This window comes from Somniosus microcephalus, chromosome 1, assembly GCF_052327205.1.
Source record: "Somniosus microcephalus isolate GS21.2 chromosome 1, FLI_Smic_1.0, whole genome shotgun sequence".
NCBI classification, from domain to species: Eukaryota; Metazoa; Chordata; class Chondrichthyes; order Squaliformes; family Somniosidae; genus Somniosus; species Somniosus microcephalus.
The window spans coordinates 19,967,860-19,995,424 of NC_140987.1; the positions used below are offsets into that span (position 1 = coordinate 19,967,860).

The window sequence follows — 27,565 nt, forward strand, 5'->3', positions numbered from 1 at the left end:
CTTTTTAAAGGTTTGTACGAACCTCTCAGCTAATCCATTTGTGGCTGGATGATACGGGGCGGATGTGTAATGCCTTACCACATTCCTTCTCATAAATTTCCGAAACTCTTCGGACACAAACTGCGGTCCGTTATCAGAGCAAATCTGCTCTGGCAAGCCGTTCCTGGCAAATATGGTCCGTAGGACTGCAATCGTTTTCTCTGTTGTGGTGGAGGACATTTTGATCACCTCAGGCCATTTCGAGTGCGCATCCACTGCAATTAAGAACATTGAGTCCATGAATGGACCAGCAAAATCAATATGCACCCATTGCCATGGAGAGGAGGGCCACTCCCATGGGTGTAGAGGGGCATGTGGTGGTGCATTTTTGACCTTCTGGCATCCTGAGCAGCTCTTTGTCAGGTCCTCGATTTGTTGATCGATCCCCGGCCACCACACATAAGCCCTAGCAAGGCTTTTCATTTTCACCCCTCCCAGATGGCCTTCGTGAAGCTCATTTAGCACTCTCTCCCTTAACTTGGGTGGAATTACCACTCGGGATCCACACATCACTGTCCCCTGGCATACTGACAGCTGTTCTCTTCTGGATGAGAATGCTGGCAACAGTGAGTCGCCATGTGTTGGCCATCCCTTCACTGTCAAATCATATACCCGAGACAGTGTCGGATCATTTCGGGTCTCCTAATAATAATAATTCAACTTTATTGTCATTGTACAATGCACAAGTACATGAACAACGAAATGTGATCTTGCAAGCTCCCATGAGTCCAGTACAAATAACATTAACATTAAACGTAAATAGCACCGTCCTGGGAGAAGCAAAGCCGCTGCATCTGTGTGCGCCGCCATTCCATTTCCACCATTCCTCCTGTCCGACAATCTTCAGCCCAACGCCCGGGCCTGCTCACCAGCCACCCCTCCCGGGACTCCTTCCGTGACCTTCTCACCAACCGCCCCTCCTCGGGGCTCCTTCCGTGACCTTCTGCATCTGGTCTTCTCTGATGGTCACCCCTCCAGGTACTAACCAGGCCTGGCTCTGATTAGCTTCCAAGCCTTGCCAGTGACCCTGTCCCTAGTCCCAGGAACAGGGCTATATTTATATCCGCGTTAGTTACTGGCAAGTGTTCAATTATCGACGAATAAAATATTTCGATAGGGTCCACTGCTGGTGCTTCCTCCACAGTAGGCAGTGGCAGGCATGATAGCCCATCAGCGTTTCCATGCTGTTTCGTGCCCTTATACTCTTTCATATTGGTTCGCCCCTAGAAAAAGGGACCATCTTTGTAGCCGTTGTGCAGTCGTCACTGGAACGCCCTTCTTAGGATTAAAGATGGAGACAAGTGGTTGGTGGTCAGTCAGCAAGGTGAACTTCTGCCCATGCAGATAGTGGTTGAATTTTTTTACTCCCCATACTAGGCTGAGGGCCTCCCTGTCAATCTGGGCGTAGTTGCGCTCGGCTGAGGTTAGTGACCGAGACGCAAAGGCTACTGGCCTCTCCAACCCGTCTGGGAATTTGTGCGAAAGCACCGCTCCAATACCATAGGGTGATGCATCACACACCAACCGAATTGGTAGTGCTGGGTTGAAATGGGCCAACACCTCTTTTGATGTGATCAACTCTTTGCACTTCTGGAAAGCTCGTTTACATTCGTCATTCCACTTCCATGGTACCCCCGTTTGCAGTAGGGTGTTCAGTGGGTGTAATACTGCAGACAAATTTGGTAAGAACTTATGGTAGTAGTTCACCAGCCCGAGGAACGACCTCAGTTGTGACACATTTTCCAGTGCTGGAGCCTTGACTACTGCCTCAATCTTTTCAGGGGACTTATGTAATCCCTCTTCATCAATAACATGGCCACAATACGAGATCTGCTTCTGGAAAAACTCGCACTTGTGGCGATTAGCTCGTAGCCCATATTCCTTTAATCTAGTGAGCACCTTCTCCAGGTTGGCGAGGTGATCACTGTCATTTTCGCCCGTGACCAGGATGTCGTCCAAATAACACTGGGTCCCTGGAATCCCTTGCAGGACTTGATCCATTGCCCTTTGCCAAATAGCCAGAGCCGATGCTACCCCGAACACCAGCCGGTTGTATTGGTAGAGACCTTTATGAGTGTTGATCGTGAGGTATTGTTTCGAGGCTTCTTCTACCTCCATTTGCAGGTACGCCTGGGCCAGATCAATCTTAGTGAAGCGTTTACCTCCAGATAGCGAGGTGAAAATATCCTGAATCCGTGGAAGCGGATATTGTACCGTGTGAAGGACTGGGTTCACTGTCACCTTAAAATCCCCACAGATGCGGACCTTCTTTGGTTCCCCAGGCGTATTACTCAACGACCTCTTCATTACAGGAACGATGGGTGTAGCCCACTCGCTCCAGTCCACTTTGGACAGTACTCCTGAACGTTCCAAACCTTCCAGCTCTGCTTCGACGGCTGGTCGGATCGCATAAGGCACCGGTCTGGCCTTAAAAAACTTTGGGCTTGCATTTTCCTCTATTTTAATTGTCGTTGTTATGCCTTTTAGTGTTCCGAGTCCCTCCTGGAACACGTCTTGTGCGTCAGTTAGCATTTTTGACAGTCGTCCAGGTGTGACGTCGTCATCCTTTTTGGCCTCAACCTTCAGTGCCTGTATGGAATGCCAATCTAATTGTATCTTCCGGATCCATTCACGTCCTAGTAGTGGTGGTCCTCCATCTGGCAATACATATAGGTCCATTTTGGGTATTTCCTGGCCTTTGTATGTCACGTTCACCCTTATTTTTCCTTTGGGGTAGACTTTTTGCCCCGTGTACGTCTTCAAGACAATCTCTGTAGCTTTCAAGGGTATATGTGAAAATAGCCGCTTGTAGTCCCTTCGGTTTATGACTGTTAGGGCTGATCCTGTGTTCAATTCCATTTTCACTTGGACTCCGTCTATCTTGAGCGTGACCCAGATAGTCTGGTGATCCTCTATTTTGATTACCTTATGTAGTTTCAGACAACCCAGCTCCTTGCTTCCGGAGTCTGTGTCACTTTTCTGTTCATCTGAACTACTGTCCATCGCCTTATGTACCTTTTTGTACTTCTCCTGTGGAGATTTATTGCTGCTGGTTTTCTTCCCTGACCTGCAGACTCTTGCTATGTGTCCTGCTTTTCCACACTGTCTGCACACTTGGTCCTTGAACCAACAATCCTTCTGGTCGTGTGTTGTTCTGCCGCAGCGATAACACTTCCCTGCTCCATATGACATTTCATTGGTGCCATATTCTTGCGGTCTCCGTTGTATCTCTGCAGCACCCCGTGCGGCTGCTTCGTGTGATACTACCATGCTGAAAGCCTTGTCCAGCGTAAGATCCTTTTCTGATAGAAGCCGTTTCTGGGTTCCTTCACTTTGCAGCCCACACACAAACTTATCCCTTAACGTATCTGCTAGTCCCAATCCAAACTGGCAGTGTTTCGATAGCTTGCGCAGTTCCGTTAAGTACTCAGCATTGCTTTCGTCTTTATGCTGGTTCCTTTTGTGGAACTTAAATCTTTCTGCTATTAGCAGCAGTGTGGGGTTTAAGTGGTCCTGTCGGATTCCCACTATGCTTTCAAAATTCTTATCCACTGGCTTCTCTGGGGTTATTAGGTTTCGTCGTAAGCCATAAGTTTTTGCATCCATGGAATTCAACAAAACCAGTGCTTTCCTAGCATCTGGCACTTCATTCGCCTTGCAGTACACCTCAATGCGTTCCACATGTCGCCCAATCTTCGACTTCATTGTCGAACGCAGTGACACTGCCACTCTTCGGCATCCCTGGGTGTGGTTAAACTGTCTAAAATGGCGTCTCCCGCGCTCTCCCTTCTTCTCTGCTGGCTCAAAATGGCGTCTCCCGCACTTTCCTTTCATCCCGCGCTCGCCCTTCTTCTCCGCTGCGGCTTCTAAAATGGCGTCTCCCGCGCTCTCCCTTCTTCTCCGCGGCTCAATGGCGTCTCCCGCGCTTCCTTTCTTTCCCCGCGGACGCTGCTCAGCCCTTGAGCCCTGGCTGCGCTCTGCGCGTTCTCCTGTGCGCCTCTCTCATTGCTGCCGCTCGGTCCTGAACCCCGGCTGTGCTTTACCCTCTCTCTCTTTTTGTTTTCCGTCGACGCCGCTCGGTCTTCAACCCCCGGCTGTGCCCTGTGCGCTTCACCCTCTCTCTTACCCCGTCGACGTTGCTGTGCCTTTTCTGTGCCGTCGGTCGGCTCCAGCCGCCGCTGTCCGGGGAGGGTCTGTGCTGTACCTGTTGCCAGTCTGTTGTTGCATCGTCGTGGCTGGGGAACCAAGCCCGGCTCTCAACAGCCTCCCCTGCGATGGTCACTCTCTGCCGGATGACTGGGCGGTTGCTCGTGGTCGACGCCCGTGCTTCTGGCCTCGACTTTCTTCCACCGTCCTCCCGGAGCGAATCCTTGAAAGGAAATGCAGAGTTGCAGGTAGATTCGAATCGACCTCGTCGCCACTGTTGAATCCGTGATTCGTAAAGTATGATGTTTTCCAATAACGAGACGGAGGCTGTAAATTAACAATCAACAGGTGTTTACTGGAGGAGGGTAGTCTAAAGACTGACAGTACAGATGCCTGCTCAAGGCTTATATACAGGTGTGGTCACTGCTGGTACTACAGTATACAGGAGCTGTAAAAGTAGTTCTCTCTTAAAGGTACATACTCTACAAAAAGCCAAGAGGAAGTATTATCTCAGGATGCCATGACTGGGTGGCTTACTTTTATTTTGAGAATTTTCTTCTTCTTAGGCAGTCCCTCAGAACCGAGGATAACTTGCTTCCACATTAAAAATGAGTTCTCAGGTGACTGATGAGTCCAATGCGGGACCTACAGTCTCTGTCACAGGTGGGGCAGACGGTGGTTGAAGGGGCGGGCGGGTGGGGTGCTTGGGTTGACGTGCGCTCCTTGCACTGCCTGCGCTTGGCTTCCACTTGCTCCCGGCAAAGAGACTCGAGGTGTTCGGCGTCTGAGAATTAATAATTTACTGGACAAGCTGTAATTTTGATTTAGATTTGTTAAACTGTACAACATCAGGACAATTGTATCTTTATTCACAACTAAGGAAATTATGCCCCTCAACAAGCCAAGAGCTTTGCTTCATGAGTTGAAAGGAATGCATTGCAAGGCTGCCAGGACCCAGAGTCGCTGAGCCAGTACAGACCAGATGGCTCTATGTTCAATCTTCAGTCTTTGCTGAATGACCAACTGCTGTGCTACAGTTGGCCTTAGTCCCCACTAAGTACAATTTACGGGTCCTATCTCCCACTTTCAAACAATGTTGGAAACACGTATTGGTTCGAGCACAGTAGAGGGTCCCTGATGGCTGCCTAAAACAGACATAAGCTCCTTAAATGAATCATAGAATCATAGAATGGTTACAGCACGGAGGAAGGCCATTTGGCCCGTCGAGCCCGTGCCGGCTCTCAGCAAGTCCCATTCCCCTGCCCTTTCCCCGTAGCCTTGCAATTTTTTTTCCTTCAGATACTTATCCAACTCCCTTTTGAAAGATAAGATTGAGTCTGCCTCCACCACCCTTTCAGGCAGTGCATTCCAGATCCTAACCACTCGCTGAGTAAAAAAGTTATTTCTTACGTCGCTTTTGGTTCTTTTGCCAATCACCTTAAATCTGTGTCCTCTGGTTCTTTACCCTTCTGCCAATGGGAACAGTTTTTCTCTCTCTACTCTGTCCAGACCCGTCATGATTTTGAACACCTCTATCAAATCTCCTCTCAATCTTCTCTGCCCCAGCTTCTCCAGTCTATCAACGTAACTGAAGTCCCTCATTCCTGGAATCATTCTCGTAAATCTTTTCTGCACCTTCTCCAAGGCCGTCACAACCTTCCTAAAGTGCGGTGCCCAGAATTGGACACAATACTCCAGTTGGGGCCGGAACAGTGTTTTATACAGGTTAATCATAATTTCTATACTTTTGTACTCTATGCCTCTATTTGTGAAGCCCAGGATCCTGTAAGCCTTTTTAACTGCTTTCTCAACCTGCCCTGCCATCTTCAACGATTTATGCACACATACCCCCAGGTCTCTCTGTTCATGCACCCACTTTAGGATTGTACCATTTAGTTTATATGTCCTCTCCTCATTCTTTCTACCAAAATGCATCATTTCACACTTTTCTGCATTAAATTTCATCTGCCACATGTCCGCCCATTTCACCAGCCTGTCTGTCTTCCTGAAGTCTATCACTCTCCTCCTTACTGTTCACTACATTTCCAAGTTTTGTGTCATCTGCATATTTTGAAATTGTGCCCTGTACACCCAAGGCCAAGTCATTAATATATATCAAGAAAAGCAGTGGTCCTGGAACTGACCCCTGGGGAACACCACTGTATAACTTCCTCCAGCCCGAAAAACAACCATTCACCAGTACTCTCTGTTTCCTGTCACTTAGCCAATTTTATATCCAGGCTGCCACTGTCCCTCTTATTCCATGGGCTTCAATTTTGCTGGCAAGCCTATTATGTGGCACTTAGTCGAACGCCTTTTGGAAATCCATGTACACTACGTCAACTGCATTACCCTCATCAACCCTCTCTGTAACCTCATCAAAAAACTCGATTAAGTTGGTTAAACACGATTTGCCTTGAACAAATGTGCTAATACGGAGCTTAATTCCTGTTTTAGGAGCTATCCCAGACATTCATTCAGGATTACCTGGTCTATATGCGGCCTAACCAGTGGTCCTTAAAGGTTTTTAAAAAAATATTTACCTTAATGTGGAGCCAGGAGGGGCAGGAGTGTTCCTTTCGGCTCCTTAGCACAACCTCAAGGCGCTGCCGGTCCGCGCTCAGCCCCCTTGCCATCCTCTTCCCCACCCCCTCCCCTAGACTTACCTTGCCAGTGAGGCATGCGATCCAAAATTAAAGGGGAACAATGCAACGAGCTACCTCTGGAGGCACGACAGGCACTGGCAGCTCGCCCAAAATATTGAGATGTGACCTGAGGACCAATTACTCAGGCCGGCTTCCTCTGCCATATGCAGCCATTGCGCTCCAACTCATCTTATTAGATTCTTCAACAATGCTGCACATCCTCAGTACAACACTGAAGGTTAATGTAGGCACGCGATGGAAAATTCAAGTGTAGTTTAAGAATAGGCAAACATTGAACATTTAGTGCAACATAACAGAAAAGCAAAATACTGCGGATGCTGGAAATCTGAAATAAAAACAGAAAATGCTGGAAAATACTCAGCAGGTCAGGCAGCATCTGTGGAGAGAGAAACAGCGTTGGCGTTTCAGGTCGGTGACTTTTTGTCAGAACTGGGAAAAATGAGAGATGTAACAGGTTTTTAAGCAAGTGTAGGGGCAGGGGAGGAAAGAACAAAAGGGAAGGTCTGTGATAGGATGGAAGGCAGGAGAGATTAAAAGACAAAAGGAATGGTGCAAGGCAAGAGGAGATGCACCATCATCCCTTTTGTCTTTAATTGTATAAATTAAGGGTGAACCTGAGGGCGGCTGTTGCTCAACTCCAGACGAGCCACTGAGAAGGTTGTTCTCTGGAACCCCCGCTGGGTATCCCACTTGTCAGTCTCTAGCTAATATTCACTGGTGTTTCCTCACTGGATTGCTTAACTAAAGATCCAGATTGACTCATTCTAGACTCTGAATGTTATCTGGGCTTCTCGTCCAACAGCTTAATGTTATCGTTAAAAATAGTTTTCCCTAATGGCTCAGCAAATGTATCCTGTGAGTAGAAACATAGAAGATAGGACCAGGAGCAGGCCATTCGGCCCCTCGAGCCTGCTCCGCCATTCAATGAGATCATGGCTGATCATCCAAATTCAGTACCCTGTCCCTGCCTTCTCCCCATATCCCTTGATCCCTTTAGCCTTAAGAAATATATCCAACTCCTTCTTGAATATATTTAATGAATTGGCCTCCACCGCCCTCTGTGGTAGAGAATTCTACAGGTTCACCACTCTCTGGGTGAAGAAATTCCTCCTCATCCCTGTCCTAAATGGCTTACCCCCTTATCCATAGAGGGGTAGTTGAGGTTTGCAGATCAGTATGGCTCCAGTGAAACCCTATTCTGAATGGATCGAGCTAATTTCAATCAGGGCACGAGTACAAGGCGAAATTCAGCCAGGTTTCCCACTCCTGACCCTTGGCGGAAGTGCATGTGCATTTGTGTGGCCGTCAGGTGAGAACAGGGTTGGATATAGTGCCTGCTTCAGTTGAATAGCCTGCTGGCATTAGCTTATATATGAAAAATCATTACTTGGGCAAGGTATCAGCGCCTTCAGGAGAGGAAAAGAAAGGAACATTCTTTGTGTTATTTTAGTGAAGAGTTGCTGGAGGTTCTGAGTGAAATGTGAAGGATGATTGCAGCAAATAGTTTGAAGCTCACAACACGCTCCGTGAATTTCTATACCATCCATATGTACTGTACATGATTGCTGCCTGAATGTTGCTGCTTTTCACCAGAGGCAGTGGAAATGCCAGACTTTCGATCTGAGTGATAACAAATCCCCTGCCTGTATTATGATTAAAGGGGCAATGGTTTCATGGGAAAGTGGTTGGCAATCTGGGAGGGATAAGAATCAGAAGATTCACGTTTCATATTTGCAAGTTAACACCTCATAAAAGTAACCTAACGAACTATGCCAGCGCGATGCACGTCACTGCACCGACTGTGGGTAACGAAAATAGATTTGCCAAACATCTTTTCATGAAGACATTACCCTTTTAATTCCCCCTCCCCCCACCACAACTTTCTGTCTGATCCAATGTAGTGCTGCAGTGAGTGCACAACTATGTTCCCATTGCCTCAATATTTTTGTTGTGCTCTCAATTCTCCCAGACCAGGAAATCCCAGTTCATTTGTTGACCTTTATAAAAAATGAAAAAAAAACAGGATGTGAATATCATAGAAACTAAGAAAGGAAGTTCAGAGTTTGGAAACCAATTAACATTCGTTAACCGTTATGAAGTTACCTGAAGCCATCAATAATGTTATTGTCTGGTAACTTCTTCCTGAGTATTGATTATTCTGTTTGTTGAGCATTTTGATGAAGCATTCATTATCTGTGGAGATGATCTTGCTGAGGAAACAAATGAGCTTTCAAATGAGCTACTGACGCAGCAAAACGGCTTCAGAGGGATCCTTGGTGATGGAGTTGGTCAGTTCTTCATTGGGTCCTGCATTGTAATTCTTCAAAGTCAGAGAAAGCTGTCACGGATGGAGCGAATCTGACTGGGCAGGATATAACATCTCACCCAGCACCTCCAACTCTGCAGCACTTTTTCTTCAGTACTGCACACTGACGTGTACGGCTAGATTCACAAGATGATTACAGAAGGCCATTCGGCCCATCTTAGTTCATCCATTAGTGTCCAATTGTTTCTTACATGATTCCAGGGGTCGTTGGGAGTTTTACCAGTCTCCCGCTGTAACTCTGACAGGAGGCCAGCGGAACTCCCAGGGATACGTTGTAAATGGCTGAAAACGACCGTTTAGTCGGTGGGTCCCGCCAGTCTCCCAGCAGAGTTACGGCAGGAGACTGGGAGAATGCTCGCATGCTTAGGTCAAAGGTGGGAGTGCTACCAACTTAACTAAACTGAGATCTAACATCCTTATACGTACTCGGTGAATAGTGTTGAACTAGCCAAAGTTAAAAGAAAGTAAGAACTTGTATTTATACAGCGTTTTCACACCTTCAGGATGTCCCAAAGCGCTTCACAGCCAATGAAGTACTTTTGAAGTACTGTTGTTATTCATGGAAACGTGGCAGCCGTTTGCACACAGCAAGCTTCCACACACAGCAATGAGATAAATGATTAAATAATCTGTTTTTAGTGATGTTGGTTGAGGGATAAACATTGGCCAGGACACTGGGAGAACTCCCCTGCTGTTCTCCGAATATTGCCTTGGGGTATTTTCCATCCATTGAAAGGGCAGACGGGGCCTCGGCTTAACATCTCCTCCAAAAGCCGGCAGCTCTGACAGTGCAGCACTCCCGCACTGTTGCACTGAAGTGTCAGCCTAGATTATGTGCTTGAATCCTGGACTGGTGCTTGATCCTACGACCTTCTGACTCAGAGGTGAGAGAGCTTCCACTGAGCCAAGACAGGCATGAAAAGAGACCGCAATCCAATCTTGAGCAGTAGATGTTCTGACAACCAACGTCTTTAAAAGAGCTATGCACACTGGCAGATGGAAGATAAAATAACTCTATTGTGAGTGATTTGAGACCAGTAGAATAGAGTTCAGGCATGCAACAGATAGAAGATTTGTGGGGACCTGTCTGGCTGGAAAACTTTCTCAAGAACTTAACTTCCAGAAGGCTATATTTGAAAGTGTGGTGGCAGTGGCTTTATGCAAGAAAATGAAGGAGTTTGAAGTAGGGCAGCAGTGCCTGCAGCAGGACCTCCACAGGCAGTGGAAGTTGATTAAAGCTGATCTACATCTCCCGATTACAGGAGCTTGGGGGGGCTAGAGCCATAATATCAGCTCAATGAGCTTGATTATCCCATTTACTGCAAGATGGGACACTTGGAACTGCAGTGATGGGACTGCAACCAACACCACTGAGATTGCTTAATGTCATAGCTTGGATTATGGGACCACTACACACAGGCAATAGGGCCCCTCGTCTGATGCCGCAGAAAGCCTAGGAATGCCCAGGTGGCTCGAAAGATACCCAGCAACTACACATTGAACCAATATCCATTTAGTCCCATAATAGGACCAGGACATGAGGAACCACAGTTGCTTTGGGCAACCTAGTTAGGAATATCGGTTTGGCCATCAAGCAGCCACTTATTGAGATGGCGGTAAAATGGACAGGTGGCTAATTGTGTTCATCCTCATTATTTACCTGTTTCAGACAGTCGCATAGAAAAAGTGGAACCAGCAGATATTGTGGATTTATGTCCATTTATAATTAGTTGTACATGAACAAACACAAAAGTTTCAATTGTGGGCTATTGTGACTTTTAAGGAAGGGGTTGTCCTGTTGGTGTGGAAAGTTATAGTGTGTGGTGAAAGTGGTTAGAATTGCGTCTGCAGAACACATTGTATGAAATGATGTACAGTCGTCGGTGTACATTTAACTACTGCAATAGAGAACATATGAAGATTACTTCACACCATGCAGTGGGCTGCTTTTTCCATTTTCTTGTCAATTTTCTCCCCCCACCTCTTCTGAAGATACTTTTCAAGGGTACAGTTCCACCGGTGTCAGTTGTCAGCTGGTGCCTTGTTCAAGTGGCTATTCTTCATGTCCGAGCCCAGTAAATGTCCACAGGATCTTTGACCAGGGGGTTTGGAGGATCACAGCTAAGCCTGATCTTGTGCCCTCCCATAATTCACTTCCAGCAGGGGTCACCAGCTAGCGATCAAGGATCTGTCCTGACTCCCCAAAGCCTTTCCATCTACAAGGCACAAGTCAGGAGTGTGATGGAATACTCTCCACTTGCCTGGATGAGTGCAGCTGCAACAACACTCAAGAAGCTCGACACCATCCAGGACAAAGCAGCCCGCTTGATTGGCACCCCATCCACCACCTTAAACATTCACTCCCTCCACCATCGGCGCACCGTGGCTGCAATATGTACCATCTACAAGATGCACTGCAGCAACTCACCAAGGCTTCTTCGACAGCACCTCCCAAACCCACGACCTCTTCCACCTAGAAGGGCAAAGGCAGCAGGCGCATGGGAACACCACCACCTCCAAGTTCCCCTCCAAGTCACACACCATCCTGACTTGGAAATATATCGCCGTTCCTTCATCGTCGCTGGGTCAAAATCCTGGAACTCCCTCCCTAACAGCACTGTGGGAGCACCTTCACCACATGGACTGCAGCGGTTCAAGAAGGCGGCTCACCACCACCTTCTCAAGGTCAATTAGGGATGGGCAATAAATTCTAGCCTTACCAATGACCGCCACATCACAGAAATGAATTTTTTTTAAATGTCACCTCTCTGATCCACGGTCACTGAACCCCACCCCTACTCTTACCCTGGCTGAGATAAGCTAACTTAGCACAGGTCAGGCGATTGAACCAAATAAAACAGGAAAAACATTCTTAATACATTGGAATTGCCGCACTATGTTAAGATGACTCATAACTATTCATAATATTAAATAATAAAGATTTAATTAATGCTGAGCTTGGTTCAAATTCTCGTGTGAGGTCCATGTGCTGATAGCCCTCCACAGTTTTTCTTCTGGTCTGGTTCAAGATGACATTTTGGTTAACTCAATCCTTGCATGACATCACTGATTCAAGAGTGAGAAGTCTCTTTTTAATGAAATATGTTGGTGTATTTGTTGGAGCCTCATTTTTATTCATCACCAATGATTAAACCTTAAGACTATAGCATCATAAAAATCAGCAGTGTTATGAACTATTTGACCCTGAGCTGAGCTTCTGACCCCATATCCTCTCCATCAAGACTGCCTACTTCCACCTCCGTAACATCGCCCGTCTCCGCCCCGCCTCCACTCATCCACTGCTGAAACCCTCATCCATGCCTCTGTTACTATTCCAACGCTCTCGTGGCCGGCCCCCCGCACCCTCTGCAAACTTGAGCTCATCCAAAATTCTGCTGCCCGAGTCCTAACTTCCACCGTCAGGTTTGCCCATCACCCCTGTGCTCAGTTTTAAAATTCTCATCCTTCTGTTCAAATCCTTCCATGGCCTGGCCCCTCCCTATCTCTGTCACCTCCTTCTGTCCTACAACCCTCTGAGATCTCGGTACTGCTCCAATTCTGGCTTCTTGCGCCTTCCCGATTTTCATCGCTTCACCATTGGCGGCTGTGCCTTCAGCTGCCTGGGCCACAGCTCTGCAAAACCTTTCCTAAACCTCTGCCTCTCTATCTCTCGCTCCTCCTTTAAGATGCTCCTTAAAACCTACCTCTTTGACCAAGGTTTTGGTCATCTGCTTATGTGGCTTGGTGTAAAACTTTGATTGATAATCGTCCCTGTGAAGTGCATTGGGATGTTTTTACTACGTTAAAGGCGCTATATAAATGCAAGTTGTTGTTGTTGTGGCGGGGTTTCATGCCTTGGACACCAATGGCTTGGACACCAAGGGTCAATAGGAACATGGGTGGTGAAACAGAATATCAGCCAGGGAACACAAGATGGGTCTGTGATCCGTTTCAGACCAAAATATGTACTTGGAAGGTATGTTAAATGATTCGAGTTGTTTTCTGTCCTTCTGAGCACCTGTGGGGGCCATGCACCACCTAAACCCAATGTTTAAAAAGTCCCTTAACCCACCGTTCATTCCTGAATGCAAACTCCTGCCCCTGCCGATGAGCGTCAATTCTCAAACAAATTGAACTTGTAAGACATTCATTATATATGTCCGCAAGTATTTTTCAATTCGTAATGTGGCATGCATCCCATAATGCACCATTACCTGAAAAAGCCCTTGTGGAATCCTGTCTTTTATCTGTTCGTTCCATAAAATAAAACAATGAGGTATGAGTAATGAAGCTTTGCTACAGACACAGAAAAAAACACTTGGTATTCAGATCAGAAATCAAGGAGCTGATTTCTGAATAAGGTCAGACCTATCAGATGTGGTTTCAAATCTCATTCTATTCAACTCACCGAGAACCTTTTGTGCATTTTGGGAGAGCACTAAGGGCATTCAGTATTCAAGATCCATGGATATTATTTTGTGGGTGTCGAACATTATTAACAGACTGTCTCCCAGAGATAAATCTCACCTGAATCAGGAGGATCAGTTTAGTAATGAGATTGATGAAGGACATCATTAACACTGTTGCTAAAATGTTTGGGAACAGTTCAAGAGCACGATGGGTTTGTGGCATCTTCATCCCTCTATATGCAAAGTACTACTGCCTTCTTTCTGTGCATCAGGTGTCTACCCCACATATCTGGGGTTGCTGTCCAGCTACTGGATGGTGGTGGATGGACTTTAAGTGGAAAAATCACCCCTGTGTTTTTCCATAGTGCACTATAACACTAAAGATGAGCACTGATGACTCAGCTGGTTAAGATAGTGAGTAGCTTTTTAAAATTTGTTCCTGGGATGTGGGCGTCGCTGGCAAGACTACATTTATTGTCCATCCTCAGTTGCCCTGAGAAGGTGGTGGTGGGCCTACTTCTTGAACCATTGTAGTTCTTGTAGTAATGGTGCTCCCACAATGGTGTTAGGTGGGGAATTCCAGGATATTGAACTAGTGGCGATGAGGAATGGTGATATAAGTTCAAGTCAGGATGGTGTATGACTTGGAGGGGAACTTGGAGCTGATGGTGTTCCCACGACATCTTGTCCTTCTCGGTGGTAGAGTTGCAGGGAGGAAGTAGCTGAGTCATACAGACCAGGAAGGTCCCAGGTGGGATCTCCCATCTGTGCTGAGTTAGCTGATCTGAGTTGGGTTGTGGTAGGGGACTATTATTGATCTCAGTGCCGATGAGTTAGGGAGAGGAACATCAGCCAGTTCCTGATCGCTATCCACTGAACCCTGCTGGGAAGTGCATGTATGTGGATGCTCAGCTGAGGACAGGAGCTCGATTGGCTGTGTTGCCACTCACCCCCACTCCCCATGGTCAAATAGGCTGCCAAAAGTCACCATCAAAGCTCACACGTGAATAATGGCCACTAAAATGATGTACTGGAAAGCAATCTGCACCCATGGAGACAGCTCAATCGAGGAATCAATGCCTTCAGTAAAAGGAAACCCCAAGACAACTGGTCTCAAAATCACAGCAAACTCTGGCCAGTGGGAGCATAGCTCAGCCCTTCAGATAACAATCTTTCTCTCTGCACCATCTATCCAGTCTGAGCTCAAGGAACCCACTGGACTCACTTCCACCTAGGAGCTAGAATGGGAGAGAGCCAGCCCAATTCTATGTGGAAGTCTATGCTATGTGCCAAACAATATTATATTGAATTGAAAAGTAGGTAAGTTAAGCTAAAACTTGTATCAAACCTTGGTTAGACCGCACTTAGAGTACTGCACATAGTTCTGGTCGCCATATTATAAAAAGGATATAGCGACACTGGAGAGGGTGCAGAGAAGATTTACAAGGATGATACCAGAAATGCGAGGGTATATATATCAGGAAAGGATGAACAGGCTGGGTCTCTTTTCTCTTGAAAAAAGAAGGCTGAGGGGTGACCTAATAGAGGTCTTTAAAATTATGAAAGGTTTTGATAGAGTCGATACAGAGAGAATGTTTTCACTTGTGGGGAAGAGCATAACTAGAGGCCATCAATATAAGATAGTCACCAAGAAATCCAATAGGGAATTCAGAAGAAACTTCTTTACCCAAAGAGTGGTGAGAATGTGGAACTCGCTGCCACAGGGTATAGATGCATTTAAGGGGAGGCTAGACAAGCATATGAGGGAGAAGGGAATAGAGGGTTATGCTGATAGATTTAGATGAGGAAAGACGGGAGGAGGCTCGAGTGGAGCATGGACTGGTTGGGCCGAATGGCCTCTTTCTGTGCTGTATACCCTATGTAAGATTGAAGTCTATACAATAGTGATGTTAATGCTATGTGCCAACCTATGCTATGTTAAAGCCTAGGCAATGTGCCAACCTATACTATATTGCACTCTATGCAATGTGCCAGCCCCAGACTTATGTGGGCACCCTTGCAGCAGATGGCACAGATTTGTATCTGGCTCTCTGTTGACCCTGTGAAGATAGTTCTCCACAGTTTTTGTCAGGTAGATGTGCCAAAGCCCGCAGATATAAATAGTGGCATCGTGGCAATCCAGCCAATCAAGGTACACTGGCTGCTAATCACCTTGGCACATCTTCTTTCCATGCAGTGCCACAGAAAGCATGAAATGCTGTGATTGGGCTGCTTCCAAGGAAGCATCCCACAAAATGGCTCGTCAGGCAGTCACGTATCTGTTGAGATGGCAAAATACTGCGGATGCTGGAAATCAGAAATAACAACAGAAAACGCTGGAAAAACTCAGCAGGCCAGGCAACATCCGTGGAGAGAGAAACAGAGTTAACGTTTCAGGTCGAAGACCCTTCGTCATGACGAAACGTTGACTCTATTTCTCTCTCCACGGATGTTGCCTGGCCTGCTGAGTTTTTCCAGCGTTTTCTGTTGTTATCGCGTATCTATTGAGTCTGTTACTCCCAGCGTCCTTTGGCAACAGGAGCCTCCACACGCACTAAGTATGTTCACCCCTGTCTGCAGATGTGGGCATGCATGTGGTTATCAGCAGATGGGCACAGTGCACCTCATTTGCAGTCTGGCCTGCCTGCCATTCCTCTTCTGTAAACATCTCATATAAGGGGATTTCCTCTGGCATCGTTGATGGTGCTGGGGAACAAAATAAAAAATTAGGACACAAAGGTTCATGAGAACCTAAATGTCAGTGAATCCCAAACCTCTCACAAAAAAAATGAAGAACGATTATAAAATGGAGGTAGTGCACTTGCTTACTGTGCCCTTTCTATGACCTTCCATATTTTTATCATTGCCTGGCAATACTTAGCACCCATTTCATATCGGCAAGTTTTAGAAAAACAGATGTGCCAGAACAACAACAATTTGCATTTATATAGCGCCTTTAATGTAATAAGACGTCCCGAAGCGCTTCACATAGGGAACAGATGCATTTAATGGGAATAGAAGGTTATGTTGATTAGGATTAGATAGAGGGGTGGGAGGAGGCTCGTGTGGAGCATAAACACTGGCAGTTGGGCCGAATGGCCAGTTTCTGTGCTGTAAATTCTATGTAATTCTATGTAAAAGATATCCTGCCTGCCCAGATGTGATTAGCGGTGTAGAGGACATTCCTGCACCCAAACTAATATCTAAAATAAAGCTCCAGCCTATTTGAGACTGATGTTTCCACCGACGGCACTTCACAAATTGCACTTGACGTAAAACGAATGAAGGGCCACCATCGCGGGTCTCTGCCCACGTTTGCGGTCGGGAGCTCCCCATTTGCAGTCGCAAACCGGGCGCTCGCGATCGGAAGATCCAAGCAAAGATGCAGTACACGGGCAGAAGACACGCCAAGAAAAGCCATTGAACAGCAGATCCTTCTGACAGTGAGTCACCGCACCAATTAGGAGGATAGCAGGTTAACAGTTGTAAAAATGGAGACAGCAAGACTAATTGGAGAAGTAAGCCATTAACTGTCAGCACAGAAAACACAGACAGCAAAGCACATTATGTACCAGGGCAAGGCGGCCACGCTGCAATTAGTCAATTGACCCTACCTCAAACTCAAATAGACACTAAAAAGGAAAGAGGAGTAATTTAAATTGGAAAAAAAACACTTATAGTCATCATTATTATTAAACTAATGTCGAGACACTCACTGCCTACAATCTATTATGCAAAGCATTTTAGAATGCTTTTACAATGTGGTTAGAAATAGCCATGAGGAAATTTTCCTGCATGTTTACGAGGTCACCTTTATACCTAGAGACAAGGGGAAATCACCATGGGGGCAGGCACAATTAAGGTGGGTCAATATTTATTCAATATTTAATCAACATCACAAACATCTCAATCAACATCACAAAAACAGATTATCTGGTCATTATCATATTACTGTTTGTGGGAGCTTGCTGTGTGCAAATTGGCTGCCGTGTTTCCTACATTACAACAGTGACTATGCTTCAAAAGTACTTTGGCTGTAAAGCTCTTTAGAATGTCTTGAGGTAGTGAAAGGTGTGGTGTATGTGCCTTTAAGAGCAATTGAGGTGTATGTGCCTTTAAGAGCCCCAGGTGTGCGTAATGCCGGTAATTGCCACTTGGGCTATATAAGCCTGTGTATTGTGTATGTCCTTTAGAACCCCCCCCAGACTTGCTTAGTAAATACCTATGAACCAACTCCTGTCTTCAGTGTCTTTATCTACACACGGACACGACAGTGGCGACGAAGTGGAAACGGACTTACCTGCAATTCGGCAGCACCTCAAGGACATCGATTCCTCCAGCGTCCAGAAGACTCAAGGAAGGAATAGAAACTGTGGTTTCACCAGCTGGCCAAGCTGGTGGCAGGTACTGCGCTAATCCTTCCTGGGCGTCAGGCTGGGGCTCCAGCGGCGGGCTCTACAGCTGAGACAGTCAGCGAAATCGGAGGCAAGCAATAACGGACTGGGAGGGTGCACTCGGGAGACGGCCGGCGCGGCAAGCAGGTCCGCGTTTAGACCTCCGTCGGGAACGAGTCTCCAACAGTGAATAAACGGAAACCACAGTAAAACAACGTTGTTATCGGTAGCAGCGGCGGGAAAGCGTGGGAAGCGCCATATCGTTGCTACAGAGAGAAAAAAAAAAAGCGCGGGAAGCGCCATATCTTTTTTTTTGAAATGCCTATGTCTGGCAATATTGATGCTTGTGATAACGAAACAGAGCCTAACTTTGGCAATATTGATGTTTTTGATAACAAGATAGAGAATTGGACCACATATGTAGAAAGAGTGGAGGTGTTTTGCACCGCAAATGGAATAGAAGATGAAAAGAAAGCTTCAGTGCTTCTGGATCTAATGGGCGCAGAAACATACAAGCTGTTACGCAACTTAATCATTCCAGCCGAACCGATGGACAAGAATTTTGAGGAGATTGTTAATACCCTGCACTGCCAATTCGAGGCAGGACTGGCAGATTCTCTGCAAGACAAATTCATCTGCGATCCCCTAAGTGTAGAAACACAAAAAAAGGTATCTTCTGGAAAAGATTTAACACTGGACAAGGCTTTCAGTGCAATAGGAGCGGCAAAGATACAGCAAAGGCCACAGGACTTCGGCACCCATGAAATGACACGGGGTTTCAAGAGATGTTATCGCTGCGGCAGATCCAACCATGACCAGAGGGATTGCTGGTTCAAAGAAAAAGCATGCAGGCGATGTGGAAAGATGGGACACATTCCACGTGTATGCCGGTCTGAAAATAAAAAATCCACTAACGGGAAAAGAATCAATAAGGAAAAGCACAGAAAGGTACAAATGATGACGGACAGTAGCTCCAAAGACCAGAAGAGCGATAGCGACTCCGGGAACAAGAGACTAAGCTCTCTCAAATTACATAATGTAATTGCCAATGAAGATTACCAGACCATTTGGGTTACCCTCATAATAGCAGGGTCCCCAGTTAAAATGGAGCTAGATACAGGATCAGCTCTAACCGTAATAAATCGACGAGATTACGAGAGGCTATTTTTGCATATACCTCTAAAAGACACATCCATTATCTTAAAAACATATACGGGGCAGAAAGTATACCCCAAAGGAAAAATAAAGGTGCCTGTGGTATACAACGGCAAAGAAATACAAAAGTTGTATTTATACATTCTACAAGATGGTGGTCCACCGTTGTTGGGACGTGAATGGATAAGGAAGATACGTTTAGACTGGCACTCCATTCAGGCACTGACGGTGACCAATAAGGAAAAAAACAATGATGACATCATACCTGAACAATTAAAAGACATCTTGGCCAACGCCAAAGAAGTGTTTCAAGAGAAACTAGGAACCTTGAAAGGCATCACCGCCTCAATAAAAGTGGACGATACAGCAATTCCCAAATTTTTTAAGGCAAGACCGGTGCCATACGCAATACGTCCGGCAGTCGAAGCAGAGCTGGAGAATTTGGAAAAGTCAGGCGTATTATCCAAAATAGATTGGAGCGAATGGGCAACACCCATCGTTCCAGTCATGAAAAAAGCATTGAAAAATAACTCTGAGGAACAGAGAAAAATTCGCATCTGTGGGGACTTTAAGGTGACTGTAAACCCGGTCCTTCACACGGTACAGTATCCTCTTCCGAGGATAGAAGATATTTTCGCCTCACTATCCGGAGGGAAACGTTTCACAAAAATTGACTTGGCACAGGCATATCTACAAATGGAGGTTGAGGAGACCTCTAAAAAGTATCTCACAATAAACACACACAAAGGCCTGTACCAGTACAATCGACTGGTTTTTGGAGTAGCATCAGCTCCAGCTATCTGGCAAAGAGCTATGGAGCAAGTCCTGCAAGGGATTCCGGGGACTCAATGCTACCTAGACGACATCCTTATAACAGGAGAAAACGACAACGAGCACCTTGCCAATTTGGAGCAGGTGCTCACTAGACTGAAAGAACGGGGCCTACGAGCAAATCGCCCCAAGTGCGAATTTTTTCAAAATCAAATATCATATTGTGGCCACATAATTAATAAGGAAGGGTTGCATAAGTCACCTGAAAAAATTGAAGCAGTTATAAAAGCCCCAGCACCTGAAAATGTTTCACAATTAAGGTCATTCCTGGGATTAATAAATTACTATCATAAATTTTTACCGAACTTATCAACTATTCTACACCCTCTTAATGATCTTCTACAGACAGGAGTGATTTGGAAATGGAACGAAGACTGTAAACGTGCCTTCCATAAATGTAAAGACTTAATCACATCCGAGAAAGTTTTGGCTCATTACAACCCATCACTACCAATCAGACTGGCGTGCGATGCATCCCCTTACGGCATAGGAGCAGTATTATCCCATAAATTCCCTGATGGCTCAGAACGGCCGATAGCTTTTGCGTCACGCTCATTAAACGCAGCTGAGCGTAACTATGCCCAAATAGACAGGGAAGCACTCAGCCTGGTATGGGGAGTGAAGAAATTCAACCATTACCTACACGGACAAAAATTTACCTTGCTGACTGACCATCAACCCCTCATCTCCATATTCAACCCTAAAAGAGGTGTTCCCATTATGACAGCACAAAGATTACAGAGGTGGTCCCTTTTTCTAGGGGCACACCAATACAACATTGAATACAAGGGGTCAAAACAGCATGGGAATGCTGACGGTTTATCACGCCTACCGTTGCCAACGATAGAAGAGGCACCGACAGTAGACCCAGTAGAGATATTCCACTCTACCACAGTGGAATGTCTACCGGTGACAAATTCTGCCATTGAAAGGGAGACAAGAAATGACCCTACTCTCTCTCGGGTCTACGATTTAACAGTGAAGGGATGGCCAGCACATGGCGAACCACTGTTGCCAGCATTCTCGCAAAGAAGAGAACAACTGTCAGTGTGCCGAAGAACCTTGATGTGTGGATCCAGAGTGGTGATTCCACCCAAACTCCAGGATAAAGTACTAAAGGAGCTTCACGAGGGGCATCTGGGTGGAGTGAAGATGAAGAACCTAGCTAGAGCGTTTGTATGGTGGCCAGGTATCGATGGAGACATCGAAGACATGACCAAGAGCTGCCTAGGATGCCAGAAGGTCCAAAATGCTCCGCCACAGGCCCCTCTACATCCATGGGAGTGGCCCTCATTTCCCTGGCAAAGGGTACACATCGACTTTGCTGGTCCATTTATGGACTCAATGTTCTTAATCGCAGTTGATGCACACTCCAAGTGGCCGGAGGTAATAAAGATGTCCTCCACCACCACGGAAAAAACCATCACAGTATTAAGGACCATATTTGCCAGGAATGGGCTGCCGGAACAGATATGTTCTGATAATGGACCGCAATTTGTGTCCGAAGAATTCAGAAAGTTCTTAAAGAACAATGGGGTAAAGCACTACACGTCCGCCCCATACCATCCCGCCACCAATGGATTGGCTGAAAGGTTTGTCCAGACCTTCAAGAAGGCCATAAAGGCCATGGGTAATGAAGACATAAAACTTCAGCACAAGGTGGATAACTTCTTATTTGCATATAGGAATGCAACACACATGGTTACCAACCAAACTCCCGCCATGATGTTCTACAATAGAAACCTAAGATGCCGGCTGGATTTGGTCAAGCCCAACATCCGAAGGGACGTGGAGAACCGGCAGTTTCATGGTATGAATGAAAGGCCAACTAGGGCCTTCCAGATAGGCCAACCGGTTTTGGCCCGGGACTACCGTACCGAGAAATGGCGGCCTGGAACTATCTGCACACGACTAGGACCACTGATGTATACCGTGGACATCGGAGAAAGCATAATAAGGCGCCATGCTGACCAAATCATCAAATCATCCGAAAAGGGACAACCTACACCACCACTCTATACATCTAACGATGAAGTAGAGATACCCATATCTACCTCCGATCCGGTGAGACTGGAACCCGATGAACCCGACACTGGCATTCAAGCCGAATCAGCCTTGCCAGAAGAACCTACTACACCACCAGAAACTACTACACCCCCGAGGCGTTATCCGGACCGAGTCAGGAAGCCTCCTGAGAGACTAACTTATAATTAATTAATACAGCAATGTATATTATTTTGCAGATAACATGTAATTAATAATTACTTAAAATATGATGTACTAGTTAGCTAGAAGGGGAGGAATTGTGGTGTATGTGCCTTTAAGAGCAATTGAGGTGTATGTGCCTTTAAGAGCCCCAGGTGTGCGTAATGCCGGTAATTGCCACTTGGGCTATATAAGCCTGTGTATTGTGTATATCCTTTAGAACCCCCCCCAGACTTGCTTAGTAAATACCTATGAACCAACGCCTGTCTTCAGTGTCTTTATCTACACACGGACACTACAAAAGGCGCAATATAAATGTAAGTTTTTTTATTCAAAGAAGAGCAGGGGACTTCTTCTTTGTGTCCTGGCCAATATTTATCCCACAACCAACAGATTATCTGTTAACCACTGAAACAGATTATCTGATCATTATCTCATTGCTATTTGTGGGATTTTGCTGTGAGAAAATTAGCCGCCGCGCTTCCTACACTTCTAAAAAAAAAAGTACTTAATTGGCTGTAAACTGCTTTGGGATACCTGAGGTCGTGCTATAGAATTGCAAGTATTTTCTTCTTTCTATCTCATTCAATTACCACATCATTTACCTCTTGCATTTTGATATGTCACTGTTTCATTAATTTGAAACTTGAGCAAGTACGACTCAAAATTTGCATACAGAAAAGTGTGACCCCCCAAGTGTGATGGACAAAACACGTGCTAGACAGGGGACTTTTTTAACATATGGATATATTGATGAGCATAATCATGTACGTGTGAGCATGGTAATCCTCGCCTGTATACAGTGCTGGATTCAAAAAAGAGAATCCACATTGTGTTTATTTTGAAACAGCTGAGGTGAGTTTCAGGGACACCGAAATCTATGAACTCAAATCATTTACTTGATAAAAATGGATCCCAGACTGAGAAATTGTCACTGGAATCCAACCAGACAGGGTATTGCACATATAGAAACATAGAAGATAGGAGCAGGAGTAGGCCATTCGGCCCCTCGAGCCTGCTCCGCCATTCAATGCGATCATGGCTGATCATCCAAATTCAGTACCCTGTCCCTGCCTTCTCCCTATATCCCTTGATCCCTTTAGCCTTGAGAAATATATCCAACTCCTTCTTGAATATATTTAATGAATTGGCCTCTACTGCCTTCTGTGGTAGAGAATTCCACAGGTTCACCACTCTCTGGGTGAAGAAATTCCTCCTCATCTCTGTCCTAAATGGCTTACCCCTTATCCTTAGACTGTGACCCCTGGTTCTGGACTCAGCAACTGGTTGTGTAATGGCAGAGGCAGACGCCTCAGATCAGACCTCTCGGCCTGGAGAATTCTTTGGGCACCGGGCACTACTGCACTCCATCATGGAGTGGCAGGATGTGAATCGTAACCTGTGATTTCCCTTCTCTCCACTGCCGGACTGGGAGAGCCGCTAAGTGCAGGCCAGGTCATTCCTTTGGCATGTGGGTTAAATGCCTTCCTAACCATCAGCCCAGAGCGGCACAGGCAAGACAGAGACAGAAGAGGGACAAGGTAGAATTGATGCACTTTTTCCCCACAGTACACGATCGGTCAATTAGCACAGGGCACCTAAGGTACATGGTCAGAATCAGTGGCCGCGGTTCTGAGTAAATTAGCTGGAAGCCAAAGACATGCTTTATCACTTCCAGTTTACACAGTCCATTAACTCCACGCAGTTCAATTGAAAACGTGACTAATGATGTGCCTTCATAGTGGTATTGATTCTGGGAAATCTGTATTTACTGAGTGTGTCTCTTGTGCTTAACACAAAGGCACTGAAGTTTTACTAAAAATCCAGCTCCATTTACAATTTACGGCCGGGTTATTTTACAGTATCATTTTTTTATTGTCAATTGTGCTTTGCTTCCAGGCACAAGATGAAGCTGAACAGACGTTCCTGGTGGAAGTCCTGTCGGGCTGTTTATATTACAGGCCACTGCTCGATGCGGTGGTGAATGTATTTTATATCCGAGATGGAAAGCCCTTCCTGCGGTCGGAGTGGAACCTGTATGTGGGTAAGGGATATTCTCGCAGTTTGTCCAAGGTCACATTGTGGCATCTTGACCTCCCACCATTAGCTCATCTGGTTAAGGCGGTGGTCAGCTCAGCCGTGCAGGCGACCAAGGTCTCAGGTTTGACCCCTGGTCTGTATTGAGTTACCTGCGCTCACTGGCAATGCAGCGGCTTAAATAGGCCCCAGCGCTTCGGAGCTACAGAGGAGGAAGTCAGCAAGGTTCCTACTCCCGTTCACCATCAATTGGTCCCAGCTGATGATGTTGAGTGAGGACAGGATGGGGCTTGACTGTCATGTTCCTGATGGTCACACAGCCTGGCAACATAGAATTACATTACATCGAATATACGGCACAGAAACAGGCCATTTGGCCCAACCAGTCCATGCCGGCGTTTATGCTTCACTCGTGCCTCCTCACATCCTTCCTCATCTAACCTTATCAGCATAACCCTCTATTCCTTTCTCCCAAATATACTTATCTAGCTTCCCCTTAAATGTATTTATGCTATTTATGCCTCAACTACTCCGTGTGGTAGCACTTTCCACATTCTCACCACACTCTGGATTTAAAAAAAAGTCTCTTCTGAATTGCCGATTTGATTTGTTGGTGACTGTTTTATATTGATGGCCCCTAATATTGCTCTCACGGTCCAAGGTCACATGTGAAATATGGGCCCTGGGATAGTGGCCGTGCCTTCTGTTGCCAAGGCCCTAAGCTCTGGAATTCCCTGCCCAAACCTGTCCGCCTCTCTACCTCTCTTTCCTCCTTTAAGACGCTCCTTAAAACCTACCTCTTTGACCAAGCTTTTGGTCATCTGCCCTAATTTATCCTTATGTCAAATTTTTTGTCTTAAAATAATCCTGTGCAGCGCCTTGGGACGTTTTACTACCCAGAGATGTCGGGGAACATAGGGTCTAATGAGAGGGAGGAATTGAATGAAATCAGTATTTCTAGGGAAATGGTGTTAGGGAAATTGACAGGATTGGAGGCCGATAAATCCCCAGGGCCTGATAATCTACATCCTAGGGTGCTTAAGGAGTGGCCCTAGAAATAGTAGATGCATTGCTGGTCATCTTCCAGAATTCAATAGACTCTGGAACAGTATCCATGGATTGGCGGGTAGCTAATGTAACCCCACTATTTAAAAAAGGGTGGTAGAGAGAAAACGGGGAATTATGGACCGGTAAGCCTGACATCGGTAGTGGGGAAAATGCTAGAGTCCATTATCAAAGATGTAATAGCAGAGCACTTGGAAAACAGTGACAGGATCGGACAAAGTCAACATGGATTTACAAAAGGTAAATCATGCTTGACTAATCTACAGGAATTTTTGAGGATGTAACTGGTAGAATAGATAAGGGAGAACCAGTGGATGTGGTGTATTTGGACTTTCAGAAGGCTTTCGATAAGGTCCCGCATAAGAGACGTGCAAAGTTAAAGCACATGGGATTGGGGGCAAGGTACTGACTTGGATAGAGAACTGGTTGGCAGACAGGAAGCATAGAGTTGGAATAAACGGGTCTTTTTCAGAGTGGCAGGCAGTGACTAGTGGGGTACCGCAGGGATCGGTGCTAGGACCCCAGCTATTCACAATAGATATAAATGATCTAGACAAGGGAACTAGATGTAATATCTCCAAGTTTGCAGATGACACAAAACTGGGTGGGCGTGTGTTCTGTGAGGAGGATGCAAAAAAACTCCAGGATGATTTGGATAGGTTGGGTGATTGGGCAGATGCATGGCAGATGCAGTATAATGTAGATAAATGCGAGGTTATCCACTTTGGTGGCAAAAACAGGAAGACAGATTATTATCTGAACGGCAATAGATTGGGAAAAGAGGAAGTGCAACGACACCTGGTGTCCTCGTGCACCAGTCGCTGAAGGTAAGCATGCAGGTGCAGCAGGCAGTTAAGAAGGCAAATGGTATGTTGGCCTTCATAGCGAGAGGATTCGAGTACAGGAGCAAGGATGTCTTGCTGCAGTTGTACAGGGCCTTGGTGAGACCACACCCTGAGTATTGTGTGCAGTTTTGGTCGCCTTATCTGAGGAAGGATGTTCTTGCCATGGAGGGAGTGCAGTGAAGATTCACCAGGCTGATACCTGGGATGGCAGGAATGACGTATGAAGAGAGATTGGGTCAATTAGGCTTATATTCGCTAGAGTTTAGAAGATGAGAGGGGATCTCATTGAAACTTATAAAATTCTAACAGGACTAGACAGACTAGATGCAGGAAGGATGTTCCCGATGGCGGGAGAGTCCAGAACCAGGGGTCACAGGCTAAGGATAAGGGGTAAGCCATTTAGGACAGAGATGAGGAGGAATTTCTTCACCCAGAAAGTGGTGAACCTGTGGAATTCTCTACCACAGAAGGCAGTTGAGGCCAATTCATTAAATATATTCAAGAAGGAGTTAGATATATTTCTTAAGGCTAAAGGGATCAAGGGATATGGGGAGAAAGCAGGGACAGGGTACTGAATTTGGGTGATCAGCCATGATCTCATTAAATGGCGGAACAGGCTCGAGGGGCCGAATGGCCTAATCCTGCTCCTATCTTCTATGTTTCTATGTTAAAGGCTCTATATAAATACAAGTTGTTGTTGTTGTCGAGGGCAAACCCCAGCAAGGAGTCGATCTGGCACTGACACGATGGGCCGAATGGCCTCCTTCGGTGCCATAAATTTCTCTGATTCTATGACACTTCCAAGAGAGGTGGGGTGGGTTGTTCGGGGCGGGGGGGCGGAATTGCAGCAAGAGAGCAATTTTTCACTGACTGACTGAGCTCTGTGTACAATGTGAAATGTGTTTTCACACAATATGTGATACATGGCAGATACATGTGGGTGCTGTAAAAATCCTAGTGGAATTGGGATCTCTTAAGAGTTATAAAGAGAAGTACCTCAGTGGGATTGTGTTTTCCTGGTGTGACTGATTTACGAGTGAACACATTAAGAAGATCGCACCTGCTGATGTCCGCATGCCTCCTCCAAACACACTCTCCAGAATGGATGTTGGGTGAAGACAGGGTGGGGCTTGGATGTCATGCGCCCCACGGTTAAATACACAAGACCCCACAGATAAGTCCTGTAAATGACAGCTAGATGGAGAAATACTCAAACCAAACCAGCCTCTGACCTGTTGGAGGACAGCGAGGAACTTTGGGGGAGAAATTCAGTAGGTTGCGCCACCCGTTAGTGCTTTAAGAGGGCGCTAAGTGGGTCGCAAGCCAACTGGCGCCCGGGCGCGGCACTGCCCACGCCTCCCGCTAAATTCCGCGGGATGTTAGTGGTGGCGCTAACCGTTAGCGCTGTGCCACTGCCGATGACGTCATTGGTGTGCGCAGCGCCCCG

The 27,565-nt window shown here is 46.2% G+C and overlaps 1 protein-coding gene across 4 annotated transcripts in view; it reads left to right on the forward strand.

The window, feature by feature from the left end:
• cfap99 (cilia and flagella associated protein 99) overlaps positions 1-27,565 on the forward strand; it is a 218,573-nt gene that overhangs the window by 49,576 nt on the left and 141,432 nt on the right. For all 4 annotated transcript variants that reach the window (XM_085972952.1, XM_085972776.1, XM_085972864.1 and 1 more), the window contains one exon: positions 24,071-24,215. In XM_085972952.1, the coding sequence (XP_085829078.1) occupies positions 24,071-24,215 (145 nt within the window). The remainder of the gene's footprint in view (positions 1-24,070; positions 24,216-27,565) is intronic.